General features: G+C 34.0%; 1 protein-coding gene across 1 annotated transcript; it reads left to right on the top strand.

The window, feature by feature from the left end:
• Positions 1-1,708: 1,708 nt before the first annotated feature.
• Positions 1,709-25,988, top strand: LOC132277347 (beta-galactosidase 6-like; the record flags this gene model as incomplete). The annotated part of the gene is made up of 20 exons (XM_059779201.1): positions 1,709-1,730; positions 2,148-2,269; positions 2,376-2,471; positions 3,173-3,285; positions 3,674-3,740; positions 3,903-3,995; positions 6,118-6,261; positions 9,251-9,339; positions 9,439-9,544; positions 9,646-9,733; positions 10,591-10,709; positions 11,930-12,094; positions 13,335-13,534; positions 14,099-14,205; positions 15,894-16,003; positions 18,973-19,083; positions 21,111-21,221; positions 22,324-22,535; positions 23,687-24,014; positions 25,197-25,988. Coding segments are annotated over 20 exons (2,514 nt in total), but the record flags the coding sequence as incomplete, so codon positions are not given.
• Between the last annotated feature and the right edge of the window lie 1,048 nt (positions 25,989-27,036).

The raw sequence follows: 27,036 nt of genomic DNA, 5'->3' as shown, positions 1-27,036 counted from the left end.
GAAGATTTGATTTGATTTGTATTAAAGTCTAAAATAGTAGGAATAATGATTTATATAGACCAAGAAGATTTTATGCTTTTCTTGTTGTTGGAATATTTGTTCAATTATTTTCCGACATACCTGTTTTAAAGTCAAAAGAGAATAGGAATAATGATTTATACAGATTATATTTTAATATTTGGAGAGTATATAAAAATTTGACACATTAATTTAATCCGATGTCACATTTGGCCCAAGAAAATCCCTCAGCTCCGAGATTATGATGAAATAAATAAATAAAGTTCCATGCACCTTAGTTTATTGGATATTTGTTCAATTATTTTCCAACATACTTGTATTAGTAGTGGTTTATATAAACTATATTTTAATATTGAATTAAAACATAAAGGACTTTATCCTAGTTCACATTGAAATCAATTAAACAATTATTTATAAAATAGAGTATTTGTATATATATATATATATACGAAGTTAGGGAATTTTTACAGTCATATGAAGTCAAACTTTTCAATTTTCAAATAAGCGTTATTTCTTAAAAATCACTAAAGTGGACATAAAAAAAATACTATATATTATTTTAAATTACCTAACATGCCTCTTTTTTTCTTTTTTTTTTTAAGTGCATTATTTCGGGATAATATGCAGGGGACGGGATCTAGATATTTATATGAGGAAGGCAAATTTATATAGAAGATTTTTTTCATAATTTCAGTGGAGGTAATTTTAAAATTTTATGAGTAAAAAAAAAAAAAAAAAAAATGCAATAACAAAAAATTTCAGTAGAGACGGATGCCACTACTGACCCCACCGTAGATCCTTCCCTTATGGAGCTGATGGGACAAAAGTAATACCTATTGTACATAAGTTGTACAAAGTGAACAAAAGTAGTACAAGTACCTAACAATTTTTTGTTTGAAAAAAAAAAAAAAAAACAACAACAATGGTACAAAAGTAATACCTAATTGCACATAAATTGTGCATTTCCTTTTGAAGGGGCCAAAGAATTCATTGTTGAGGTTGAGGCTTTCGTCTTTCTTCGGAATTATACGGGTCGATCCTCCCCTTCCGTTTGTTTTAGCAACTTATCCTGAGGTCTATTCGCTAAGAGCTCCCCGGCTAAGACAAAGGAAGCAATCTTTGAAATAGAACTCTCTATGTTTTGTAGAAACACTAACCCCCGGTCAGTCAGTGAAGTTAAACCACCACATGCCCCTACAACTGGGCTTTCCATGAATTATATATTGATTAAGGGAAAAATTGATTTTCTATCATATTTATTCGACGGACATTAAGAAAATTTGTCGAATGCCTCCAATGACCAACAGAAGAATCTGTTATATAAATCAGAATTTCAGGAAAGATAAATGAAATTATAAAATATGTAGGGGTTTATGTTAATGGAATGAAATTTACCCATTTATTATTTAGATCTCCTAACTCAATTTATCAATTTATGTGTAATTTTTCTTTTTGATACTTATAAAAAATGAAATACATTCTTTTTTAACATAATATAGGGAAAAAATATATATATATAAAATAAAATAAAATAATTGTCCGTTTCAGTACTCCCAGAAAAGCAGCTTTGCAAAGAGCGCAGGATAACCACTGAAGCAGCTTGTATTTGCCTTCATCTCTCAAAAAGCTTCTAGAGGCATTTTCAGCTTCTCTGCGTCAGCGTGTCTATCAAGAAACCAAGCTTTGTTAATGTCGTCCCAATGGCCTCTTGGGTATGTTTTATTTGCATTTAATGTTCTTCATATATTCTTCATTTTTTATCGCAACAAATGTTTCACGACAATTCCCCAAAAAAAAAAAAAAAAAAACACACACACACACACACATGTTCAATACACTCTAACCTTCCACATGAGACAATTGTTTGTTCAAGACTCTTTGTCTCTGAGAATTCTAGTATAAATTTATATATAAATTATTCATCTAGAGAAGATATAAGATAAAAGAGAAATAAGAACAGAAAATTAAATTGTCGCTGGTGTTCTTGACTTCTTTGTCTTATGGTGTTTGGCGTAGTATTGAAAATGTGTTCATTTATATCCATTTTATGCAAATTGGTTTTCTGAACTGAATTATGGGAAGAAATGACACATTAGCTATGGTTTTATTGGCAATTTTGGTTTTTGAAGGTTATTTCTGGGAAAGAGGGCTTTCTACTACTGTGACATATGATCACAGAGCACTGGTTATTGATGGAAAGAGGCGAATTTTGCAGTCGGGTTCTATACATTATCCTCGAAGCACACCTGAAGTGGGTTTGATTTCATAATTCATATACATCAAATGATGATGAAAATTTTGAGACTTGTGATGAGTAATATGATAATGTAGCTTAATATCGTTGTGACGAATTTCAGGTATGGCCGGAACTTATTAGGAAATCCAAGGAAGGAGGATTGGACGTGATCGAGACTTATGTTTTCTGGAACTACCATGAGCCTGTGAAGGGAGAGGTATAAAGTTAGCCATGTTTCTATTTGATAATTATTGTAATTACCGTCCAAAATAGTTCTTAGAAGAGTTCGCGGGTGCGTTGTCAAGGATGGATGGGCTTGTGAGTTGCTGTTGTGAAACACACACCCACTAATCCCATAGGGGACTTGAACCCTCGACCTTCTACTTTGGAAGGCGAGGAAGTACTGGTAGGCTATAGCCTTTGGCAAGTTCGGTGATTCTATAGTGATGTTGACAAAAGTTCAAGTTCTGCTTGTGTTTGTTTCAGAATAGAGGTTAATGAATGTTTGCCTGCACTAAAGTTTAGAGTGAAAGAGTAAATTAAATTCTATGAATATATTTTATATGGTTGTATGTTATTACAGGATATTTTAGTAACTGCATTTTTTATGTTATGCTTTTGGAATGAGTTATTTGCTATAATTGATGGTATCCTTTTTCTTCTTGTTGGATATGCTCATGTTTCAGTATTATTCTTGCTATAAATTTAGCTTTGTTATTCCTTGCACAAGTGCACAACAAATTGCTAATGTTACTGCCATATGATGTATGAAGTTCACCTTCAATCAACTGCCTAATTGACTATCAATGCTATCACATATTTTCTAATTTAAGCATTTTGACTGTTTGATCATTGTCATCGTTGTCGTCGTCATCATCATCATCATTATTACTAATTTTTGCTTTAAAAATATTGTAGTACTACTTCGAGGGCAGGTTTGACCTGGTTAGGTTTGTGAAGACAGTGCAGGAAGCTGGCCTTTTTGTGCATCTCAGGATCGGCCCATATGCTTGTGCTGAATGGAATTATGGGTTTGTTTCTCTTTATTCACTCTTCTTGTTATGTGGCATATAGCACCTCCTTATTTATTTCTTTGGTTTGTAAGGTTGCTTCTGTTATAACATTTGGCTTCTTGATTATATCTGAAAATGCATATCTGCGAGTTTTATGACTTGTTTACATATTAAATCATAAATGACATGTGGTTAGTTTCTCTGCTATCCATTAGATCATTACTGTTCCTAAAAATTAAGGCCACTCTGCTTTATCCACAGCAGCTGGAATAAAATTATTATAGTTGCTTAGTCCATTACCTTTATTTGCTCCAAAATTGCAAATTAGATTTCTCCAATTTAGCATGCAAAATTTCTAAAGGTCTTATTTTTTTGCTTTTCCAATCCTTCTCTCTTTTTCGAACAGGGGATTCCCTATTTGGTTACACTTCATTCCTGGAATCCAGTTTAGGACAACAAACGAACTTTTCCAGGTACACAATAGTTATGTTTGTCTATGAGAATTTATTTCTAGATAAACTATTACTTTTCAATCTTTTTCTACATAACTTGTATGTTGTGAACAGTTTATTTAAGTTGATACATAAATATGCAAACCCTACATTGCTGTAAAGTTTGAATTACTGTAAGTGCAGACAGAAATGCAAGGTTTTCTCGCCAAAATTGTTAATTTAATGAAGGAGGAAAATCTCTTTGCATCACAAGGAGGGCCAATCATTCTTGCTCAGGTGGTTTCTTCTGTATTGCTGAAAAATTTTGATGTCTAAACTCTTCTTACAAAATTTTATGAACATCCTGTTTCCTTATCTTCTGTGTAATCCATTTTACTGACTAATCACTATACAATATGTATGACTAACCATTGATGTTGTACCAAATTTATATATATTTGATGACTGCATTTTTATGTATTTTGTAAATGGAAATGAGGGCCTTTGCTTGCTGTATTGGTAAATGCACAGGCTATCCAGTGTGAAACGTGTGTTTGAATTCTGAGAGTGGTCATTTTGTGCAAATAATGCCAAAGATTAAGTAAGTACCATCTACCCCTCGTAGCACCCTCGATTAATGGGACGACACAGGATAATGACTTCATTGGTTGAGATGGGACAATTATCAAGGCATAACTTGGATGATAGATAAATTAATCAGGAATTCAAGAATGTCTTCTGGCTATCATGCCCCCCTTGCTGTAATCATATAAAACTTTCAAAAATGTTGATATGAGGTCCTCGACAGGCTTTAAATTTTGATTCAACAGAAAAATTCTAGAAAACATTTCTTATTTATGGGAAAATAATTGTAGGTCTGGAGATTTTGAAGTTTGTGTATCCTATAGTTTTCTTTCAAATATCTGATTATTAGATAAGTGACACCCTCATTATATCTCATGTACAATGCTTCAACGTGCCTTCCCCTAGTGCTCTCTTTTTCAATGCACCATGCACACATTTCAAACTTCATATGTAATATATTTTCTGGATGCTAGTTTGCAAATTGAACTCAATGACCTTTGATTTATTAATCTTCTACTCAACAAGCCTTAATCTGAATTTCTTGAATGCCTTTGTCAGTTCATCTTTTATTATTTCTCTTTATAGAGCCATATTTTCAGTAAAAATCAAGGCAATCATATTCTCTCTACAGCCTCAACTCATGTTTCTTGTCCTTTTAGCACCCTTAGGATGGATTAAATCATTTCTTGGTACTAATGTATTACGTGGTCTACGTGACACATGGCAGACCATCTCAAACTGCTTCTTCATCATCTTATCCTTAATAAGTGCTACTTCTAACTTCCCATGAATGTATTTGTTTGTCATTTGATCTTTTTTCTTTTTCTTTTATTTTGTTTTATTTTATTTTATTTTTTTTTTTGTGTTGCCACTTATTCATCAGAACATCCTTGTCCTGGATGTATTAAATTTTTGACGATATTTTTACCTCATTACCGAACATGTTGGACCTCAAAGCGTATCTGACTTCCTAGTTTTCTTACAGAACTTTCTGTTAATTTGGTAGGAATTTGATTATTATACAACACTTAGGAGGTAGTCCTTTTCAACCATCCTATATAATTCTATGAGCAGTGTCGTCTTCAATCCTCCTTTTTTCATGAATAATATTGGTCAAAGATAGAAACAATTGCTTTTAGGCTTGTCACTGCCATCAAGTTTTATTACTATCATCATTTTTACTTCTAGTTTTGTTAAAACTTCATATATTGTGTTTTGATCCTACTTTATTAGATTCTTGAGTAATCTCTGCAGTTCTAACTTAGAGTTAACTGCTGTGAGTTAGGAATATTATCTAATGGTTGAGGGGATAATTTGAGTTGGGAATATTATCTAATGGAGCAACTTATTTTATTTTATTTTTGCAATATTATTGTGAATCTTGTTATTGAATTTATGTAATGGATGGTATCTAAGTAAAAAAAAAATGTGTGCATGATGTACAGATCTGGCCTTTTCAATTTTTTTTTAATTCCTACAATTTTAACTTGTATATATATATATATATATTTTACAATTTTGCTATTGAGTTGGTAGCTTAGTTTAATGTGCACTCAGTATTTGAATCATCATGATATTTGAGAGCCTGGGAAGTTGCATTGTCTGTGCAACATCTCTATTCCTTTCAGTCTTATAAGCTTAACATAATTGCATTCAATCGCACGATCTTTTTTTTCCTGTTACCTAATTATTGTTTTTTCTTCTCGCTTTATACTTCATAGAGTAGACAATCGTAACCCTATGCCATTTATGACATTGAGGTAAATGCTGAATGTGTCTGTAAATTTGAGGTCACTTGATTATATTTGTATTTACATATTTTGTGTTGTAACAGGTTGAGAATGAATATGGGAGTGTTGAGTGGGCCTACGGAGTTGGTGGGCAATCATATGTCAGATGGGCTGCAGAAACTGCTGTTAGCCTTAATACTACTGTTCCTTGGGTGATGTGTGTGCAACAAGATGCACCTGATCCAATTGTAAGTGTTTATCATATGAGTGGAATCACTTTTTCCCCTAGAATATAAATGCAAAAAATTACTTTATATTGTATTGGAATCATAAGAATATCCTGCTTCATGTATTATGTAGCTGCTGTAACTTGAGGCGGTCAGAAGTATGAAGAGTAGACACAATCTCTAAAAACAGAGAATTTGAATCTTTTACTTTGTACATTTGTGAGCCATTAGAAAGGCAGTATTATCAAATCAAAGCTGCTACCTTACTGTTCTTGTAGTTTATCTTGATGAGTGGAAATGATATGATGGTATAACCAAACTTAGTTCTGGTAGCTTCTTACAGGACCTGGCTTTTGGTAGACAAGATTCACACACATATTTCTCTTGCTGATCAATAACAGGTGGGATATGTTGCTGCAGAACTCCTGTAGAAACATTCCTTGAATAAAATTTTGTTTAAGGGCGTGGCTTAAAACCTGAAGTAATAAAATGCATTGCTGAAGAACATAAAATACAAAGGAGGAAGGATGGATATACAAGAAGCCTATATATCTAAAAATGTGTTGATTTCTCATCTTTCTTTCTAAGAACATAAATATCCCACTTAGGAATGTATCTTTAGTGAACAACAATCAATAATTGAGGTTCTGAATTTGTTGGTCAAAAACTTCTTGGTCATTTGTTAAAAACGGAGAAGACATGATGATGGATAGCATTCAAATTTTGTAGCAATGTTATTCTGAATTATGTAGTGGTGCACATTTGATTATTTTTGGAGCAACATCAGCTCCTTCAACCTTTTAAACAAGGATGCCAAGAGGAGGAGGCTTCACATGTGGGTTCCACCTTGGCTGTTGGTCCCAAAATCAGCCAGCTCCAATACTATCCATATAATTGTGGTGGATCAAATGGCATTTTGTAATTTTTTCTTTTCTTTCTTAAGCATTATTGCACCATTTCACTCTCATTTTGCTTGTAATATATATAATCAGAATTTTGGAATTTAGTTCAGATCTCGTTAGTTAAAACTACTTAAAACCAATTCCCATTGGAATTTTGTGACAAAAAAAAAAAAAAAAAAAAAAAAAGAATCTGAGAAATCTTTTGTAGCCCATTTTTTTTTTCTTGTCAACTTCGTAATATTTTCATTCAGGTCATTTGCTAATATTATTAAAGACCATCGTTGTTGAGAACTATATAGGTCTTCGGGAAATGTGGGCATAGTTTAGACTTGACTTTTTTTTTTTTTTTTTGATAAGTAAGACAATTGTATAGAAGCGCATAGTTTAGACATTTTTGGTGCTTTCCGTGATCAATTTTCTTGGACAGGCAAACTATAGCTCTTTGATAACTTTTTGTGAGGTTATGATGCCTTTATTTGTGTTTGTTTTCAGAGTATTAATTGTTCCTTTGGGGTCTTTTTATAGGAATCACTAAGACTTGTTATCAAATGCATCTGTTATCTTCCTTTTATTAATTCGAGGTTTAAAAGGATATTGCCTGGTCATAAAAATTTCTTTACTTTCATTAGAAGAAGAAGAAGAAGAAGAAGAAGAAGAGTATAAAAACATAAATGCTCTACTTATCAAAAAAAAAAAAAAAAAAAAAAACATAAATGCTTTGCCTTAGTTGCCAGGTATATTGTTTGACATTGAAGTGGTTTTGTTTTCTTTTCATTTTCCTCATTCATTGTTTGCTTTGAGTTCACTAATGGTCATGGAGTGAAAAGCTTGGGCCCTAAATAATGGAGATTGAGGCCAAATATTACAAGTCCTTTTCTAGAAATCATTAATTGACCTTCGATAGACAACAGACAACCTTAGAACAAGTCATCAGGTAATAACTATTTGGTTCTATTGTGGAGATTGAGATAGCCAAGAGACTGTTTTTTGTTACGGAGTGTTTCTAATGGGTTTGCAGACTTGTCAAGTTTTTGCAAAGGAATAGGTTTGAAGAAGTGGGGAGGGTAAACATTCGTTTATGGCACATGGATTGATTGATTTTGAAAAACTTGTTCATGTTTTCATTTATTTTCTAATTTGGTCCTTAGGGGGGATAAAGTTGTTTTTGATGTCCAATATATGTAGGAAATCTTTTGAATAAGGAGATTTAAGTTGGTTCTTTGATCTTAGATAGATAGAAAGGGCTCCGATATTATTGTTTCCTAGAAATCAAAATAGGCCATCCTTCAAATAATGACTTTGGTTCATGGGATTCTTGTTATATTTATAGTCAAGTATCTACCTATTCAAGTTCTTCCATATGTTCTCCTTTCACTTACTTTGGAGTCTAAAAGGTTGTCTTAAGACAAAATAGTTCACAAACTTGAGGGATTTAGAACCATTTCCTTTTGGAAAAATGGGTTTAGTTCTTGGAGCCAAAAGTTGTATTATAAGGTTTAAGCAATAAGGAAATGTTATTTCATAAAGTGGAATTAACCCGACAATAGCTCATAATTAGTTCATTAGCCATACACACTAGATATGTTTTCATGAAACACCTGAACAGCATTCTGTAGAATACCACGGTGACACAGAAAAATAAGAGTATATCTCTACCCTCTCTCATTTAGTGAGTTGAGGCTAAGAGATTTTGACATTTGTGGAGATATAAAGGATTCATAGCATTGTGTAATTGGACATGTGTAAGTTTGATAGCTAGAGGTTGTCCTTTTCCCCCAAGAAATAACTTGCCCGAACTTTGGACAGCTACAAGAGAAGTAGAGAGAGAAGGTACAGACAAAGAAAGTTGTGAGAGAGAGAGAAGTTGCAATCATCAATATTTGTCAGTTAAATTCTTGAATTCAATATCAATATGCTTTAACAAATTCTTCTGCTACTACTATTATGCAGACATGCTAAGGTATGCATCAGTATCTTAAATGAGTGGACTGACAGATTATTATTGTATTTACATTCATTATGCATCATTATTTCTCATCTTTGAGAAAATTTTAGTTTAATAATGCAAATTTATTGTCTGACAATAATTACATTTTGGTGTAACATAGATAAACACATGTAATGGATTTTATTGTGATGGGTTTACCCCAAATTCCCCTTCCAAGCCGAAGATGTGGACAGAGAACTACAGTGGATGGTAAATCTACATTGATTTAGCCTATGTGAAAGACGTGCGGTAGTTCAACTTTTTTCATAAAAAATGTGGAATTATCTAACGTCCTATCTGATTTTACAGGTTCCTTTCATTTGGTTATGCAATTCCTTATCGACCTGTTGAGGACCTGGCTTTTGCTGTTGCACGTTTTTTTGAAACAGGTGGCACATTTCAAAACTACTACATGGTAAGCTTACAAAGATCTCTATTTTTCTTGTTCTAGTTATGATTTGGTAAACATAACTACAGAAATTGACCCCCGGACTTAGCTCTGGTATCCCCTTGTAGTATTTTGGTGGCACGAATTTTGGACGAACAGCTGGAGGTCCTTTAATTGCAACAAGCTATGACTATGATGCCCCAATAGATGAATACGGTAAACTTCTTGTCATTTGGTTAACACACCATCTCAGAGGGTGAACCTGAACTCCATGCACCAAAGCAATACTTTTACCTATCATATATAGATATGTATATGTATTGTTCAATCTGTTCAATTTCATAATATGGTGCAGCTGAAAATTATTGTTATGTCAAATATGTATTATAATTGTGATTTAAATATGTTCTTCTTTAATATACACCTGCATGCTGAAGGACATGTTCTAGATGTAAGAAATCCTATTACTTGGTTTGCTTAATTGAACCTCATGCTTTCATCTCTTTTTTGGTCCATACCCATAGCTAAATTATTGGTCATCACATATTTTCTAACTGCCTTATCCCATATTCCCTTGGCCTTTTTTGCTATTGTAGCACATTCAACTTGAGCTAAATCGCTACTTTTCATTGTTCTTTCTGCTCATGATTAAACCATACTAGGTAACTTTCTTCAAATGGGTGTCATCTTTACCTATCCCAAAGCCTTCTCTTGGGTGGCATGTCCTCCACCTTCCCAAGGCGTAGGTGGAGGGATCAAGGCCAGTGGCGGCGTGTATAATGTATACTTACCTATCGGTCCTATCCCATAAAAAAGAATGTATCATCTTGACCTTCTGAAGGATGCATTTATTATTTATTTTCTCTTTTCCGTGTCACTGCCTAGACACTTATCTAGCTCGACACTCTTTTCTATTGGATTATATCCAACACCCTGCACCATAAAGCATTATTGGTCTTTTTTGTCCATCAATAAAACTTTATTTTGGGCAATCGCTTAAAGATCTAGAAGTATTTCCCTACTTCATCCATATAAATTGCTGCATTTATTTATTACAGAGACACTTAATGCAGGTTTTATTAGACAGCCAAAGTGGGGCCACCTACGTGACTTACACATGGCAATAAAGCAGTGTGAAGATTATTTGGTCAGTGCAGATCCTATTCAACAGCCTCTTGGTGTAAATCTAGAGGTATGCTAGAAGTTATAACATGTGTACCTGATTTATCTTTTAGCGAATGTATAGAGTATCAAATTATGAATTGTATTTAAAATGACAGCTTTGAATTTAGAACTCAAACATTGTAAGGAATTTCTAACCCAGGAACCAAGATGTGTTTCATAGATGAAGGAGACAGTTTGCTATTTGTACAGGTTGAATGGAAGTAGAGGATGAATGGGAAAGATATTCGAAGGAAAAAAAACTGAAATGAAAATTTCTTATGGAAAAAATTATTTTAAATCAAACAAAATTTTCTCTTATACATGTTTTGCCCAAAGATGATATTCCGATCTCTAATGTGAAAATTATCCCAATTCAAACTCAACCCCATAGACCCTGGTCATTGTTTGCTTCGTTTGCCTTTATATTTTCGAAAACTTAACCATGTAACCTCTATTGACAATAATTTGATTTTCACAATCTTTTAAGTCATTTATAGATGTTTGCATTTGTGCTGCGCCAAATTGGTCTGGGTGAAATACATTATGGACAAACCCGAGATACATTACCGTTGTAATGGCATCAGGTTATCAATGCTCTAGCACAAAGGTACATAACTGTCATCGTTCATGTTAGAGAAAATTGGGGAAGAAAAATTATCTTCACTCATTGATTAGAATACGCTGTAAAAGAGATGTTTATTCATACAAGAGCTCTCCAAATAGAAAAGGAAATTAAATCTCCTAAAATGTGCTAGAGTATTCTAGAAAGATACAATTTGTACAATAATTAGAAAAGTAAAAACCTTCTCGGCGAAGATTCTTTTGTAAGACCCGGAGAAGATTGTGGCGCTAATATTCATCGGACGCCAGAAACTAAGGGAACATAAAACTTTGTTCATGTTCAAGGATGAAAAATGTCAGTGCAGGCCCAACTACTTAGTGCATCTAGGAGCCCATTCTACCTCTCAGACATTACAAATCACCACATGCATTGGTTATTAGGTGTCTATCTTGTCTGGGAAATGGGAGTCACTGCCTTGTTTTTTTTGCTTAGCTCTGAACAAATGCCTTCATTTTGGTACAATTTCTTTGTTGAACGTTTCAAATATATAATGAGAATCATGTGGTGAAATTTCTTTTTGGAGTCTCTCTCTCTATAGTTATAGTGACACTTCTACAACTTTTCATGATTTGTTGCTTATGCTCCTATGGTAATTATCTTTTTGACGGAATTGATTTTTTTTTCAGGCACATATCTATTATAAATCTTCCAACGACTGTGCAGCTTTTCTTGCTAACTATGACACCTTTTCCGATGCAAATGTCAGTTTTATGGGGAATTTGTACTTCCTTCCTGCTTGGTCTGTGAGCGTTCTCCCTGACTGTAAGAATGTCATTTTTAACACAGCAAAGGTATACATATTTTTTATTACATTCTGGTGCATGCATAAATCAGTTTACTGCCAATAAATCTGAAGAGCTCAATATAAAATTTTATTTTTTGGCCTTTGGTTACCCATGGATTATAATATTATTTGATAGTAGGAGAAAAGGTTTCAACTCTGCTAACTTTTGTGAAAATTTTCTACTTGGCATTCCATTTCAGTGTACTGTCATTCTCGCATATGCTCTAAGTGCATTTGCTAGCCTTAGTGCGTAAATTGTATTATCATAATCATGGTTTGAAGTATTGTCTTAACAGCGACAATTCTGCCCAGTCATCTCAGCGCCACTGGACTCGAGATGAATACATGGCGCAGAACAAGAGATTAGTGGGATGGCATCATCTCGTTCAGTATTTCGAGACAACTTCGCATCTTGGTTAAAACAATGCTGTCTGGTGATAGCAACGAAATAGTTGAGATGACATAGAATTGCTTATGTAACATTCAAACCCAACAAAGTCAGTTGGATTTTCTTGTTTACTTTGTCCAACTAAATCAGTTGCTCTCAAACCCACTCAAACTCCAAATAGGTGCCCTTTTCTACCCAAAGATTCATACATCCATGTCCTTATTCAACCATCAAATGTCCTTTTTTTTTTTTTTTTTTTTTTGTCCTTTTTTACAAGAAAACATGTATGATTATATTTTACTTTCTCAAGTTTTCTTTTTGGTTTGAAAAAATTTATGTCATACTTACAACTATTTTGTAAATATAATCTAAAGTGAACTGCTTAATCTGTTTTGTAAGACGAAGAAAAGAATGTTGGCTATGATTATGACGAGTATGATGAGCATCATGAGAAGAGAGCAACGATGATGTTCAACTAGAAGATCATAATTTCTATGAGGGAATTGAAAATGAGAGTTGGGTGGTGACTGGACAAGATAGTGATGAAGAATAGAATGTTGGCTATGATTATGACGAGTATGATGATAAATTTAAATTTATTTAGCTTATTTTTCACCATATATGTTTTTTTTATATTTTAAATATTGGATATTTGCTATTATCTAAATGTAATATGGTAGCAGACTATGTTTTTTTTTTTTTTTCTACTGATTGGTTTATATGAGTATCAGTTTAGTATTCCAGCACAGTTTAAATTTGATACATATATATGTGTGTGTGTGTGTTTTGGTGTTTATCTTTTTGAATAGTATATTATTATGTTACTTATGTATGTTCCTTGCATTGCTAATGAATCAAGGTTGTTTCACAAAGAAATATTGATGATGTTGCATTTGCCCGCAATAGAAGTGTGATAGAATTTTCATGGGCATCGTCAAAATGGAGTTGGTATAAAGAAAAAGTGGGTGTTTGGGGTAACAACTCATTTACAGAGTCAAGTTTACTGGAGCAGATAAATACGACAAAAGATACTAGTGATTTTCTTTGGTACACAACAAGGTAACTTGTAAATTTAAGTAATATTTCATTGGTTATCTGTTGGTTTAGTCTGTATTTTCACAATACAACAAGAAGTATTGAACTTTTTAAGAACAACAAAATTGTGCCAATTGACCAAGTTATGGTACTAAGTTCAAGTGTTGAGAATAAAAAATATATCACAACTTGATCAAATGCAACTATATCATGTTCTGGCTTTTGAGAAGTTCTATTTTAGTTTGTTGAACTGATAGTTATAGAATTCAAAATGGGTTTTTACTAATGTGTACCTTCCTCGGGATTGTTTGAAGCTCCATATTTCTTTTGTTGGGAATATAGAAAATTTTGGACTCAGACAAGAAACCAGATGGAGCACTGGACCTTTCTACTTTATGTTGATACATTCCTATCTTTCTAAAATGTTTTCCGTATTTCTCAAGAAAATCTGTTGTGATTTTAATAAAGTATTTATTAGTTAAGTTAATATAGGTGTTATTTTTTTATATATTCCTTACAAAGTAAATTAATTATCAATATTTGGATTTTATGAGACATTTATACCGCTGCTGTTCTCTGTTTTGACAGTATAAATGTCAACGAGAACATCAAGCTTGGTCTAGCAGAAGAAGTATATTTGGTTATCGAGAGTTTAGGACATGCGGCACTTGTTTTTTTAAACAAAAGACTTGTAGGTAGGTACTCTACCTGAAGCAATGAAATGACATTTGCCTCTTCTTTCTTTCCTCTTAGTTTTCGATTGTAAATGGCTACTGTTCTGTACTAAAAAATACATTACTAGTTGAACTGGTTAGTAGTTTTCTGTTTATGAAGGGATTCTGGGTAAGCTTTGTTTTCTGAGAGTTGTCGGCTGAGTTTCTGGACTTAATTTCGTTGCTCAGTTCTGCATCAGCGGCTCAGAACGATTAGGTTGTGGAATTAATTACAGCTTAATCAATGAAAATTAGAAACTATACGAATTCAACTCATTTATGACATAAGATTTGTCAGGATGGCGTTCAGTTTTCATAAAGAGGTTTTACTGCTCAGATACTCATAAATGTTTACTAGCAAAAATATGGCTCCTTATCTGTTGGAGCCTATTATTTCAAGATTGTTCTTTCACTAGTAGCTGTTGTTCATATTATGCCACTACCGCTAATGCCATCACTATTCACTATTATAACTTATTTTGATCAAGAGTTCATTAAAGAGGTCTAAAATGGGGGTGCGACCCATGTACACTGTTGCTATTACAACTGCCATAAGCACTACTGCTATAACCATTAAATACCATTTTTCTTTTCCCGAATAGGGTGACTAAATACCATTTGAGTACTACTACAAACTTAATTCTTCTACCACAACTGCTGCTGCTGCTACTATCTATGCTTTATTCAGTTTATTAACAAATGTCCAAGTGATTGCTTAGCTTTTCTCAAAGTAATCAGAACAAAGGATTTGACCAACAAATCAGACAATTGTGATATAATGTTAATTTTATTTTTAGAAATGGCCCAATGAGAGAGAGAGAGAGAGAGAGAGATACAAGTAAAGCTTTTGAGATGAGCTATATTGTATCGATTCTCTGTGCGTGTGTGTGTTTATTTCTTTTACTGATATTTGTGGTGGATGCGGTGATAACTGTCCTGCTCTACTACTGTTGTTCTTTTACAATAATTTTTTTAATTGATCCAGATCCTTTTTAGTGTAGAACTCTTCGATATTTTCATTGTACTTACCTATCTGATACATTAATTACACATACTGCCTGTCTAGATCATCAGCAAAATGATCTTCTTTATTCATTCAGGTGTTTGACCTCAAACAGTTCTGTTATGATGGTCAAGAAAGTTTAGAGTTTAGACTCACTAACCGTATTGGCTGTCGAGGATGTCAAAGCTCTTGATTACTATCTTTTTCATTTGGTTTATCTGAAAACTGTTATTTTTCAGTGGGAACTTACTCGTTCATCACAGTTTTCTGGTATTGCCGGACCTCCTCATCTTCTACTACCCTTGTGCATTATTTTCTATTATTAAATCATTTTGGTTCACCCCAACATAGTTGGGAAAAGGCTTTGGTGACATGTTGAGAGAGAGTACATCATTTGAATTCATCCCTAACTTTTCATCAGGCAAACAAAACTAAATTTTCTGCTATATAACTCAATTTTTTTCCACATTTTCATATATAATTATATCCCTTTATTTCCCATTTGCATAAATTTTCTTTGAATTAATTATAATATTTTCCCAACTAACTCATGAAATCTGAATTACACAAAAGCCAAAGATCCCTGAATCAGAAATATGTCATTTTGTCTTTGTGTTTGTCTATTTATAGTTAGATTGATATCCGTTCTTTTTGGGGTTTCATGTAGGATTTGGTTATGGCAATCATGATGTTGCAAGTTTCATATTCAGTGAGAAAATTAGTCTTAACAATGGAAATAATACATTGGATGTGTTGAGTATGATGATTGGTTTACAGGTAACAGAATTCCTTCCTTTCTTTATGGCATCTTCACTGATTCATTGAAGCATAGGAACTGATCTCTTTGCATGACATGATTTTATTTTATTTGCTACACATGGTATAGTTTATCTTTCTAGATTCTTAGCCTGACCCCAGTCTTGATTGAATATCCTGACAGTTGAGCGTAACAATTCTAGTTTATGTTGCATATATTGTTTTCCAGGATTACCGCTAACCATAATATCTGCGGAGTAGCTATCATGCTGTTTATCCCCAAAATGCCTCATACATAAGATTGTTCATTTTGCAAAATGAATACATGAAAACTAGTTAATGTATCTGATTAATCTCTCTTTATTAGTGCCCTACATTTGTAGTCGTCCTGATCTTTGCATGTTTGCGTTAGATTGATTATGAGACAATTTTGAATGCCTAAGGGGGTGGTTACTGTACCCATGCAAATCCAGGATTCTATAAGCATAGACAACTAGTTCAGTTGTCAGATTTTGAAAGTCTTTTTGGTGACTATATATTACTAAAATTGGGTGGTAGTGGGATGCATGCTGGGATTTGACTACTGTTCTCATCTCAAAATTTACTTTATTATGAAGTTCGGATGGGCCGGATATATATATATATATATATATATATATATATATATATATATATATTGATAAGTAAGATTGTAATAAAAGGCATTCAAAAGGGGAACGCGTCCCTCAAAATATATGCATGGCCAAATAGGGCCTCTAAATCGTCAAAGGGTAATAGGAGTCTCATTTCCTTCAAAGGATCTTCTATTTCTTTTGATCCATAAACACCACCAGATGCAAAAAGGTGTTACCCTCCAAAATCAACCAAACACCACCCTCCATAAGCACCATCACGGACTTTCAGGCTTGGAAAGGTTATGCCCAGGTCCTTTGGGCCAAGTCCGTGATTTATACCCTCCAACAAAACACCACCAGGCACAAAGGCGTTACTTATTTTTTGGTTGATTATAAGGAAAAAAATAGGATAAAAATGGTTCATTGTGCTGTCATGTTTCTATTAAGGATTTGTTTTTTTAACTCCATTATCTTTAGGATGAGCTAGAGGCTTACATACAACTTCTTAAGTCAGGTAACATATTAATCAAGGTTGTTGAAAAGGATTCTAGATTGGACTGAGGTGGTTCTTTAGCCGAAATCAGAATTTTAGATTCAATGAATTGGTAAAATTATGAATCTGAGTACATTTTACGTATTAAAAACTATAAAATTGTAAATGCTTATGAAGATGGAAAATGTAAAAGAGAAATATTTTTAATTCATCCAAACATATTTGACATGCACATCAAAACAGAGATAGTTCACATCTGGAATCTGTTGGTGTGTAAATTCCCACCTGATCAAACAATCTAATAAAACGATGGAATGACATTTGCAACATTGTAAATTTTTTTTGTAGTAAGAAATGAAGCACCCTTATTTTCTCTGTAAAATCATCATTTCATCGGGGTGTTGACTGTCAACTACAAATAATAGTTCTTGTGAAAAATGAAATATGCTACGTCGGTTTTGTGGGTTTACTATTGGACAACATATAACGTCGTTTCAGTCCTAAGCCAAAAAAAAAAAAAAAATTAGAAAACTGGAGAATCAGTGACTTAATCAAACGAATCAACTCTCGGTATCAAAAGTTGTATCTCAATTCTATTGGTTTTTTATCAACTCTATATTTTATAGGGGAGTTGGGTTTCCTTATAGAGGATCTCAGAATTGTAAGATTCTATGGTTTGGCTGGTGGATTATGACAATGTTGATACAGACAAGTGTGTGCACTTGCACATGCACTTTGTGCGCTGTGCTTTCCTGTTTTCAAAATCCAGCATTCTTTGTTAAAAACTGGTGTGCGTGAGTGTGCGTGTGTGTTTTCTTTTTTTTTGATGGATTGGATAAAGTTGTTTTATTTGCATATAAGGTGGCAATGTGTCCTATTGATTACTCCAAAAGGAAAGAAAATCAAGCGCCCTCCCTCATCTTTCTATGACTATGAGGAAAGTGTTTCATTTATGCAGAATGGAGTGACCTCACCCATTTTTGTTTATTTGAAGATGCATCTTACACTCTCGAGAATAATAACTCTTTCTCTTTACTTTTTTCCTCTAGAAATGCTACTTAATCCACAAAAAATCCTCAAGTTCCACTCCTTTCTCCATTCCCAACAACTAACAAGTGTGAAAACAATTTAGATTTTAACGCATGGGCTTTACTTTTTTTTTTTTTGGTTAGGTAAATACTCACACACCCACAAATGCCCACTATGGGCTCGAACCCCTCACCTCCCCTATGAGAAAGGAGAGGTTATACCATCTGGGCTAACAGCCCAGTGGTATTGGTTTACTTTTTGATCAAATGCTTTTATAGACTAACCAGGAATTATATCTTTTATGCTGAATGGCTGATTGAAGCACTCATTATCCTCTATTAAACAATGAAACATGGACCAAACGTTTTAGTAATGAATGAAGATATGCTTTTGAGATGCACGCATTTAACTACTACCTAATGTAACTAAAGAAGTCATTACTCAAAGCTGGTTCCGCTATGTCTGGGAGGGTACTGGTATGCCTTCCCTTGCATAAAGTTTGGAGAAGGCTGTAAAAAGCCAAAATAACAGTGCCCCCATAAGCTGTTCCTCACGACTGTAGGACTGGAATATTTCTCTCTGATTATAGATGTAATTTCAAGAAATGTGTCTACTCAGCAGTGGAGAGGGAGAGCTTATACATCATAGCATGAAAAATCTTCTTCACTGATTTTTAATTATGAACATTTTTCTTGCCCAAGAAAGAATTGTTTTATAATATCTCTTCCTTTTAAGCTGCATGACCTGAAAAATGGAGTAATTATTTTTAGTATGCACTTTAGATCTCTATTTCAGGATTTATCTTGCATCGGCATCAATTATATGTTTCTTATGTCTAATTTGAATTTCTCCAGAATTATGGCCCATGGTACGATATCGCTGGGGCAGGAATTTTTTCTGTCATTCTTGGTGATCTGATGAAGAATGCGAAGGAGAATCTTTCTTCTACAGAATGGACCTATCAGGTTTTAGGCTATACTCTGTTCTAATTAATTTGCAATCAGATGTATTGTAAATCTAGATATAATCCTCAAATGTTGGAACTGATCCAAAATATGGTATCACAATGTTAAAATTGATCCATTAATTGGTCATGCTTATTCCTTGCCCATGAATATCTGAAAACGAAATGATAATCTACCATCTGGAAGTAAAAGATTGACATCTCTTTGTTTGTTAACACCAATCATTTGATGAAAACTCCTGGACATGGTTCCTGACCTTAAAATGCTTGATATAATCGTGACGGTTGAACTTCCATTAATAGACAGCTGATATGTGCTCACACTTTGTAAGTTTGATCCAGTTGTGGAGATTACAAACTGAAATTGTGAATTAAATTCAACCAGAACAGAAAAATAATGACAAGTAGTACTTTGTTGAAATTTTAAGAAATATTTGTTCTCTACTTACAGTGGTAGAGGTTATGCCAAAACTATATTTTGATTATATGAAGGTGAGGTCGTAGTTGTCAGATTGACCTCAGGCATCAACCTGGTCAGGTGACCAGGTAATGAGTCACTGGTTCAACCACTGGATCAGTTGGTTCAACTTAGTATTTTTTAATTGATTTTAAAGATAAATAATTACGTAAGTTATTAAATATATGCAGAAATTATGTAATAATTAATATTTTATCATATTAATAAGGAGAATGGTCCAGAAAAATCAAGATTTCAACATTCTAATGTACAATGTATCAATTAATAGATATAATGTGTGTGTGCTTGTGTGTGTGTGTGTGTGTGTGTGTGTGTATATATATGTTTACTAATATTTTATTATTATTTTGCATATATAAATAAAACTGTGTTATATAATTACAAATTTGTCTATATACAAATATTTTTATTATCATTAGAAGGAACACTAGTGTAGTCAAGAAATCCTTTATGAACACTTAAAAGGCTTTATTTCCATTTGTATATGTATTGTTGTACTTGCACACAAGTTTTTTTTTATGTATAAATGGAATATTGCCTATTTATTTTCTTTTTGTGAAGCTCCCCATTATTATTGTGTAAAATTTACAATTACACATGGAATATTGCCCCTGTATTTTCTTTTATTTTAACTTTTTGTGCAGCTCCCCATTTAATCTTTGTTTTCCGTCCGCTTGTCTCTCTGTCTCTCTCAAAATATCTTGGGTTCATAGTGATGGTCCATATTCCACAGTTCAATGAGGATTCAATGTGATAAACATATAAGCTATACTCAACTCGTTAACAAGGAGGTGCAGTTTGCTAATGGTATATTCCTTGAGCCTATTCATTAGGTCTTGGAAATGACTCTATTGGTCCTCAAATTTTCTTAACCTCAACATTTTAAGGGAAGGATTCAAACCAGCCCAGTTTGGTAGAACATCACATAATACAGATGAATTACATGGCCTTATCCAGTTTGTATCTTTAAATGGTCAAAATGCATACCCCGTCTAGTCAATGTTCCAGTTTGGAGGATTTCCTGTTTGACTAGGCTGACCGGGCTGGTTTTGATTGCGCTGGGTTAAATAAATAGAACAGTATAAAAATGGCTTTTCAGATCCGTTAGAAGATTTTAGTTCATTTCGTCAAATATATGCTACACATTGTAAAAAATGGGGTATTCAATTAAACTACTTCACGAAAAGCTATTAAGGTAACTTATGATGAGTGGAAATGAATTTTTCTGATCAAGTACTGGGACCAACCTCCATCCAAAGTAGGTAATGTGCCTCTTGCCTGTTATAAGTCAGGCGATGCATTTCTTCCTGCTTGATCATGGACTTTGGGAGTATTTTATTCAATTTCCTTATCTTGCAAGGTACAGCTTAAGGGACCTACCAAAAGAGAGTAACGATCTGGATTGCATGATGATAACAGACTAGAGTGGGTCCCTCCCCCCCCCCCCCAGAATGGGTTGGGGTGGTGGGAGAGAGGGGCAATATGTTTCGTATGTTCACCATTACAATCTCAAAATTATATTGCGGCTTAGGATATTTCCTTTTTTCCAGGTGGGACTTGAAGGGGAATTCCTTGGACTTGATAAAATTAATCAAGCAAATAGTCCTCTATGGACTCAAGGGAGCACCATACCAGTTAATCAGACCTTGATATGGTACAAGGTATGTGGATTTAGTTCTTGTAATGGTTCTATAATGGGGAATGAAATTCAAAGAATGCATTGCTTTTTCATTGGCTGCACATTTTATAAACTCTCTGTATCGTGTGTACCACTGATCCAGCATAGATAGCTGGGAGCCCTGCCACCAAAACACATCCACATCTTTGTTATTTGTTATGGTACAAATTGAAGGGATTAAAAAACTTGGTACCATCAGTGTCATGTTGTCTTGAAACACATGATTAGACATTGACCTAGTTGTTGTTTTGACCTTCTTCCATTTTCAAAGACCAAGCATTGGTGCTCCACAGATGTTGAAATTTGAACACACTTATTAGTCGACAACCTTTGGACTTCATTATAGAAACATTGCTGTAAAAAGTTACTTGCTTGTTTACACTCTTTTTGTAGTATCCAACTAAAAAAGCAGCCAAAACTGCTCCTGCTACTTCTATGGCATAAAAATTACTTGAGCAGGTTTCTAACTGTGCTAGAAGACATACTTCATGCCTTGATTTTTTATGTCTGTACTTGAAATTCCTTAAAATGTGAAGAAGTATAATTTGAATAAATTAGGTTTTGTAAGATAGCAATTTAATTCTAAGTATTTAATGGATCGTGATGCTTATACCTCTCATTTTCTTTAGTTATAACTAAAATTTGAAAATTAAATATAATATTTATTAAGTGGGAAAAGAGTTCTACTAGTCAAATGTTTCTATTTAGGCAGTTAACGACGCTTACTGGAAAATAAGATATATCAACCCGAGCAATTCCTGGTGGAACAGTCACTCTTGTATCTAAGTTGGAACTTGAAAGTTTATAGTCCCACCTTGGTCTTGTGAGGTAGTAATAATTTTCTAACTTAAGTTCTCTGCTCCGCTATGCAATGAATCGCATGCACCTCTATTCTGAACCACTGGATTGTGCTTGATGTGAAATGTATATCAGGGCTTTCCACCTCTTTTGTTTCACTTGCTTATAGCTTGGACCAGTTTTGTTAGTAACTACACAGAGGAATAGATCAAAAGAAGGAGAAAGAAGAATATAAAGTAGTTACCTCTTAAGTATGCTTGGTTTGATGTTCTATTTCTCATCTTCAGGGTCTATTCCTTGCTCCTGAAGGGAAGGGTCCCTTGTCTCTGAATCTTTCTAGCATGGGGAAGGGGCAAGCATGGGTTAATGGGCAGAGTATAGGACGATATTGGCCTGCCTATCTCTCACCATCAACTGGTTGCACTGAGAATTGTGATTACAGGGGAACGTATATTCCATTTAAATGTCAAAAGAAATGTGGTCAACCTTCTCAGGCATTGTAAGTGTGAAAACACCATTCACCCTATTTTGTTTCATGAACATTGCTAATCACACATTTTTTCAATAATTATTATACTAATTTTTAGAAGGCTTGTTATGTTCTTTATCATTCAACTACTTGAATGTTGTTTCTTTTCTTTTTTCTTTTTTTCTTTTTTTCTTTTCTTTTTCGCTTTTTTCATACAGCATCAACTTAACATAATTTATTCCATTTTCTATTCCATGCACTCACAGTTATTATGGCTCAAAGTGCGCCAAGGGCTCCTAGCCCAAGCGCAAAGCATGATATATGGTGTGAGCATAGCAAATTAAGGCCCATTATAGTTATGAATAAAATATATACACCCACACACACAAAACAAACTAATTAACATCAATGAAGGCATTAGCTAAATCAATGTGCATATATCTTTTCAATATACATGGACATTAACTTGATCAAATACATTGCAAATGTGTAAGAGTAAAATGCTATACCATACGCTTACGCTCATGAATCTCAAAACCAAAAATCGGTTAGTTTAAACAATATGATATATTGAGTAGGATGGTGATGTGATATAGAACATGCAGTCAATGGCCACTACATAAAAGAAAAGATAGGAAAAAATGGTAAAAGAGAATTCGGCCACTACAAAAAAAAAATAAATAAATAAATAAAAAATAAAAGATATGATTGAATGGTTAAACACTAGAGGTATGTCTAAAAAAATGAGCCTATTGTAAAGTGCACATTTGAGGGTTTTGTGATCTTGAGTCTGAAGGGGCTACCTGTAGTAGGTTGAGGCGCTTAAGTTGAGTGTTGATGAGTCTAGGCTTTTGAGGGGCCTAGGATGCCTAAAACAATTATGGTGCCATTTCAAGGGCAATTTTGTTTCCTTCTATCACCAAGTTAATCATATAAAAGAGAGAGGAAGAGTCATTCCATAAACAATAAAAAAATTAAATGATTTTTGTCTAGGAAAAAAATCCTTTTTTAACCAACCATAGAACCAGCAAAAAGAATATTCAAATGAAAATTAATATTTCTTTTGTTCATTTCCTAGTGGTTTGCAAATGATTCCTTTCATATGTACTTCATTTTGTTTCTGCTACACCTAATTATGTACGCATTTTACCACTAATTGCAAAGAGGTTAATTATATTCAGGTATCACATCCCATGCACTTGGGTAAATTCCGGTGAGAACCTACTGGTTCTCCATGAAGAGATAGGTGGCGACCCTTCAAAAATTTCTGTGTCAACACGAACTGGGCAAGAGGTATGTGCACATGTGTTGGAGGCTGATCCTCCACCAGCTGATTCTTGGAAATCAAACTTGGATTTCATGTCTCAAAGCCCAGAAATTCGACTGACCTGCGAACAAGGGTGGCACATCACGTCAATTAACTTCGCAAGCTTTGGAACTCCTGAAGGAGATTGTGGCACATTCAGACCAGGGAGTTGTCACACCAGTGTGTTATCTATTGTTCAACAGGTGATGGAGATCTTTTCCTTGCTTATATTCAATGCAAAACCAGGCACTTTCACTCGTATATGGGGTGTAGACAAGCTTATTCGGCCCCTATTTCTTAGCAAAAACCAGGTTTGTCCTTTGGGTCTTAGCTCAGCCTAGGTTTGTCAGGTAACCAGAAGCAGCACACTGTTCTTGCTTTTAACCCTCCCAGCCATCTAAAATCAATATCTTTGCACCCTATTTTCTCGGCCACTCTTCCATAAAATTCAATCCTTACTTGTTAAAGCCTTGTTCATACATTCTAGTGTTTGAATGCGGGTTCTAGACCTCTATTTTGAGGTTGTGTCAGAATCTTTGCCCCAGCTCGCTTGATTTGGGTATCCTTTAAAACTTTCCAAATGAAATTTATTCCAAGTTCTCATCTTCATTGCCATCAGGCAGGCGTAGGCAAGGGTACAATTGTGAATTGGAGAACTGGAGAAGTGATTCTAATGTTACCTTTGTACCCCAAGCCTTCAACTAAGTCTAATATTTTCACCCCTGAACTCCTATCACTCTGCATTTGCTTATTCAGTTATATATAGCATCTAAAGCACGTTTTTTTGCTTTGAAGAGATAAAAATTGCACATGCGACACCGTGGTCAATATCATTATGGCATCAGTGGGTTGGAATATGAAATGCTCAACTCCGCAACAATAATCTGAATTCAAAGAAAAGTTACCGTCTTATGATAGCAGAAATGGAAGAACTAATTTCCATTTTATGAGGTCATAGATCCTGCCATTGCTCTAAATAAAAGATGGTTTCAAAAAATTTGTTCTAACGGAATAAGATTTCCAAGTAGGTCTTCCATTTTGGTTACACATGATCATGCTTCTGTACCAAACTGCTGTCTGAAACTTAGGAGGTCTTGCTGATTGTAGCCGGAGACTACATAATATGTTTATAGAATTTAAACATTTGAAAATCTTATTACAGACATATTTGTATGTTTTTTTAAAACTCAGTTGGAGACAATAGCATTTTTTTTTCCTCAAAAGAAATTCTTTTGTTTTCTTTTTTCCCATTGGCAAGCAAGAACATGAACCTGCTTGCTCAATATAAATTTTTCTATTCATTTTTGAATTTCTAGATCATTTTTCTCCTTGTGATCTCTTGTCAATATACTAGGACTAATTGACATGTCTGAATGACACTGCAGGCTTGCCTTGGTCAGCAACGTTGTTCGATCCCCATCTCTACAAAGAACCTTGGGGACCCATGTCCCGGAATGCCGAAAAGCTTGGCCATTGAAGCTCTCTGTAGTGCTTGAACTACACTAAATGAAGAATTCAGCGTGATGTGATGTGATTGTAGCGTACTGTTATCTTTCGAAAAGTTTGTGAACTGTGATGCTATTTGTGGTGTTAGCTGAACTAAGCTTACTAAGCCAGCTAGCACTGCTTACTCTTTCAAAAACTTCAAATGATAAAATATGGTAAAATTGATGTCCTAAGATGCCTTCCAAGTTTAAGATTGCACCATTGATTAGGGATAAACTTCTTGGAAGTGAATTTGATTTTGCTTAGTTTTGGGGGCTTTTTGTATTGTACAATATCAAATTTGATCTCTAGTTGAATGAACACCTGTTCCTGAGTTCAGCATGGAGGAGAAGACGATTGATGATAAAAAAAAATTAAAGAAAATAGAACGGTCCTTGAAATGTATTGAAAAATACTCCTCTTGATGCAGGTACTTTTATCTGCTGGAAATTGTGGGGAAGGCCAACACTACATCATTGTAGGTACTCATTAGCATACACTCACATGCTACTTGGACCTTCAAATTTACATTTAACTCATCTATAAGTTTTAAGTGCGTTTGTTCTCTCACAAAGATTCTAAAGTACTACTGTAAGGTTAGATGAGCTCTCGCTGTCTTGTGTAAAGATTGGGAGCAGAGAGTTGTACTTTTGAACCTGCTACTATTCACACCAGCACTTTATTGTGTTATATATATGTTTGTGTGTGTGTGTGTGTGTATATATTTACTATTTATTACAGTAATTATTATGTATTCAGATTTCAGATTTAGTATATGAAGCTACTTTTGAGTCCGAATACAAGCTTTAAAGTCAACTAGGAGGCCAATGCAATGCTACTAACTTTTTCTGTGGGAATTATGAACTCTTAGATGGATCTCCCACTTAAACTTCTAAATCCAATGTTCACACTCCAACCTTAGACATTTTTCACTACTGTCATCCAACCACCTTTATGATTATTTGTATTGAACGAAACATGTGTCATAGTATTTTAATTTTTAACTTCATTTATCCATTTGGGGTGTTCCAAAGGGATTCCAATTCCCCCACCTCCAAAATGTGAGGTGACATGATCGTATACAAATTAATGCATTTGTTTTGTTATGCTTGGAAGGGCACGAACTTCCCAGAGCATTTTAGTATAACTCTGGAGCATTTTCATTTCAACTGATCAAAAACTCGCACACAAATTATTCACGTCAAGTCACTCTGGTGTTTTCGAGTTAAGTTGTGACGATATTTGTGGACGGGTATGGCATGGGCGAGCAGGTTATAGGATGTCATGATCCCACATCATCTGGGATAGGTGAAGTGCTATACATAGGTTATACACTCTTCTATGGCACGTGTTTTAAGTTGTGATATTCGTAAACCCATCAAAACTCCGAAGTTAAGTGTGCTAAACTTAAAGTGGTAGCAGGATGAATGAACTCTTGGAAAATTTATGATTTGGTGGAACTTATATGCATGTGTTCATTAAGTATTATAAAAAATAAAATAAAAAATAGTAAATAATTTCCCGTGGAGGAAATTTAAACCAATTATATTCACTTTATAAGACATTATCTTCGACCACTTAATCCTATCCAAGAATTCCCACACAAAATTGTTAAATAACATTAAGAAACATCACATCTATGTCAATTCTTTCATATTAAAAAAAAAAAAATTTAAAAATCACTATTCATCTGATTCGTACAAGAAATAGTGATAACAAATAGAAATATTAAGTTCTATG

This window comes from Cornus florida, unplaced genomic scaffold (genome assembly GCF_030987335.1).
Source record: "Cornus florida cultivar Cherokee Brave unplaced genomic scaffold, ASM3098733v1 CherokeeBrave_3.0.0_Hap2_Chr01, whole genome shotgun sequence".
Lineage (NCBI taxonomy): Eukaryota > Viridiplantae > Streptophyta > Magnoliopsida > Cornales > Cornaceae > Cornus > Cornus florida.
This window is presented reverse-complemented; position numbering and strand designations above follow the sequence as displayed.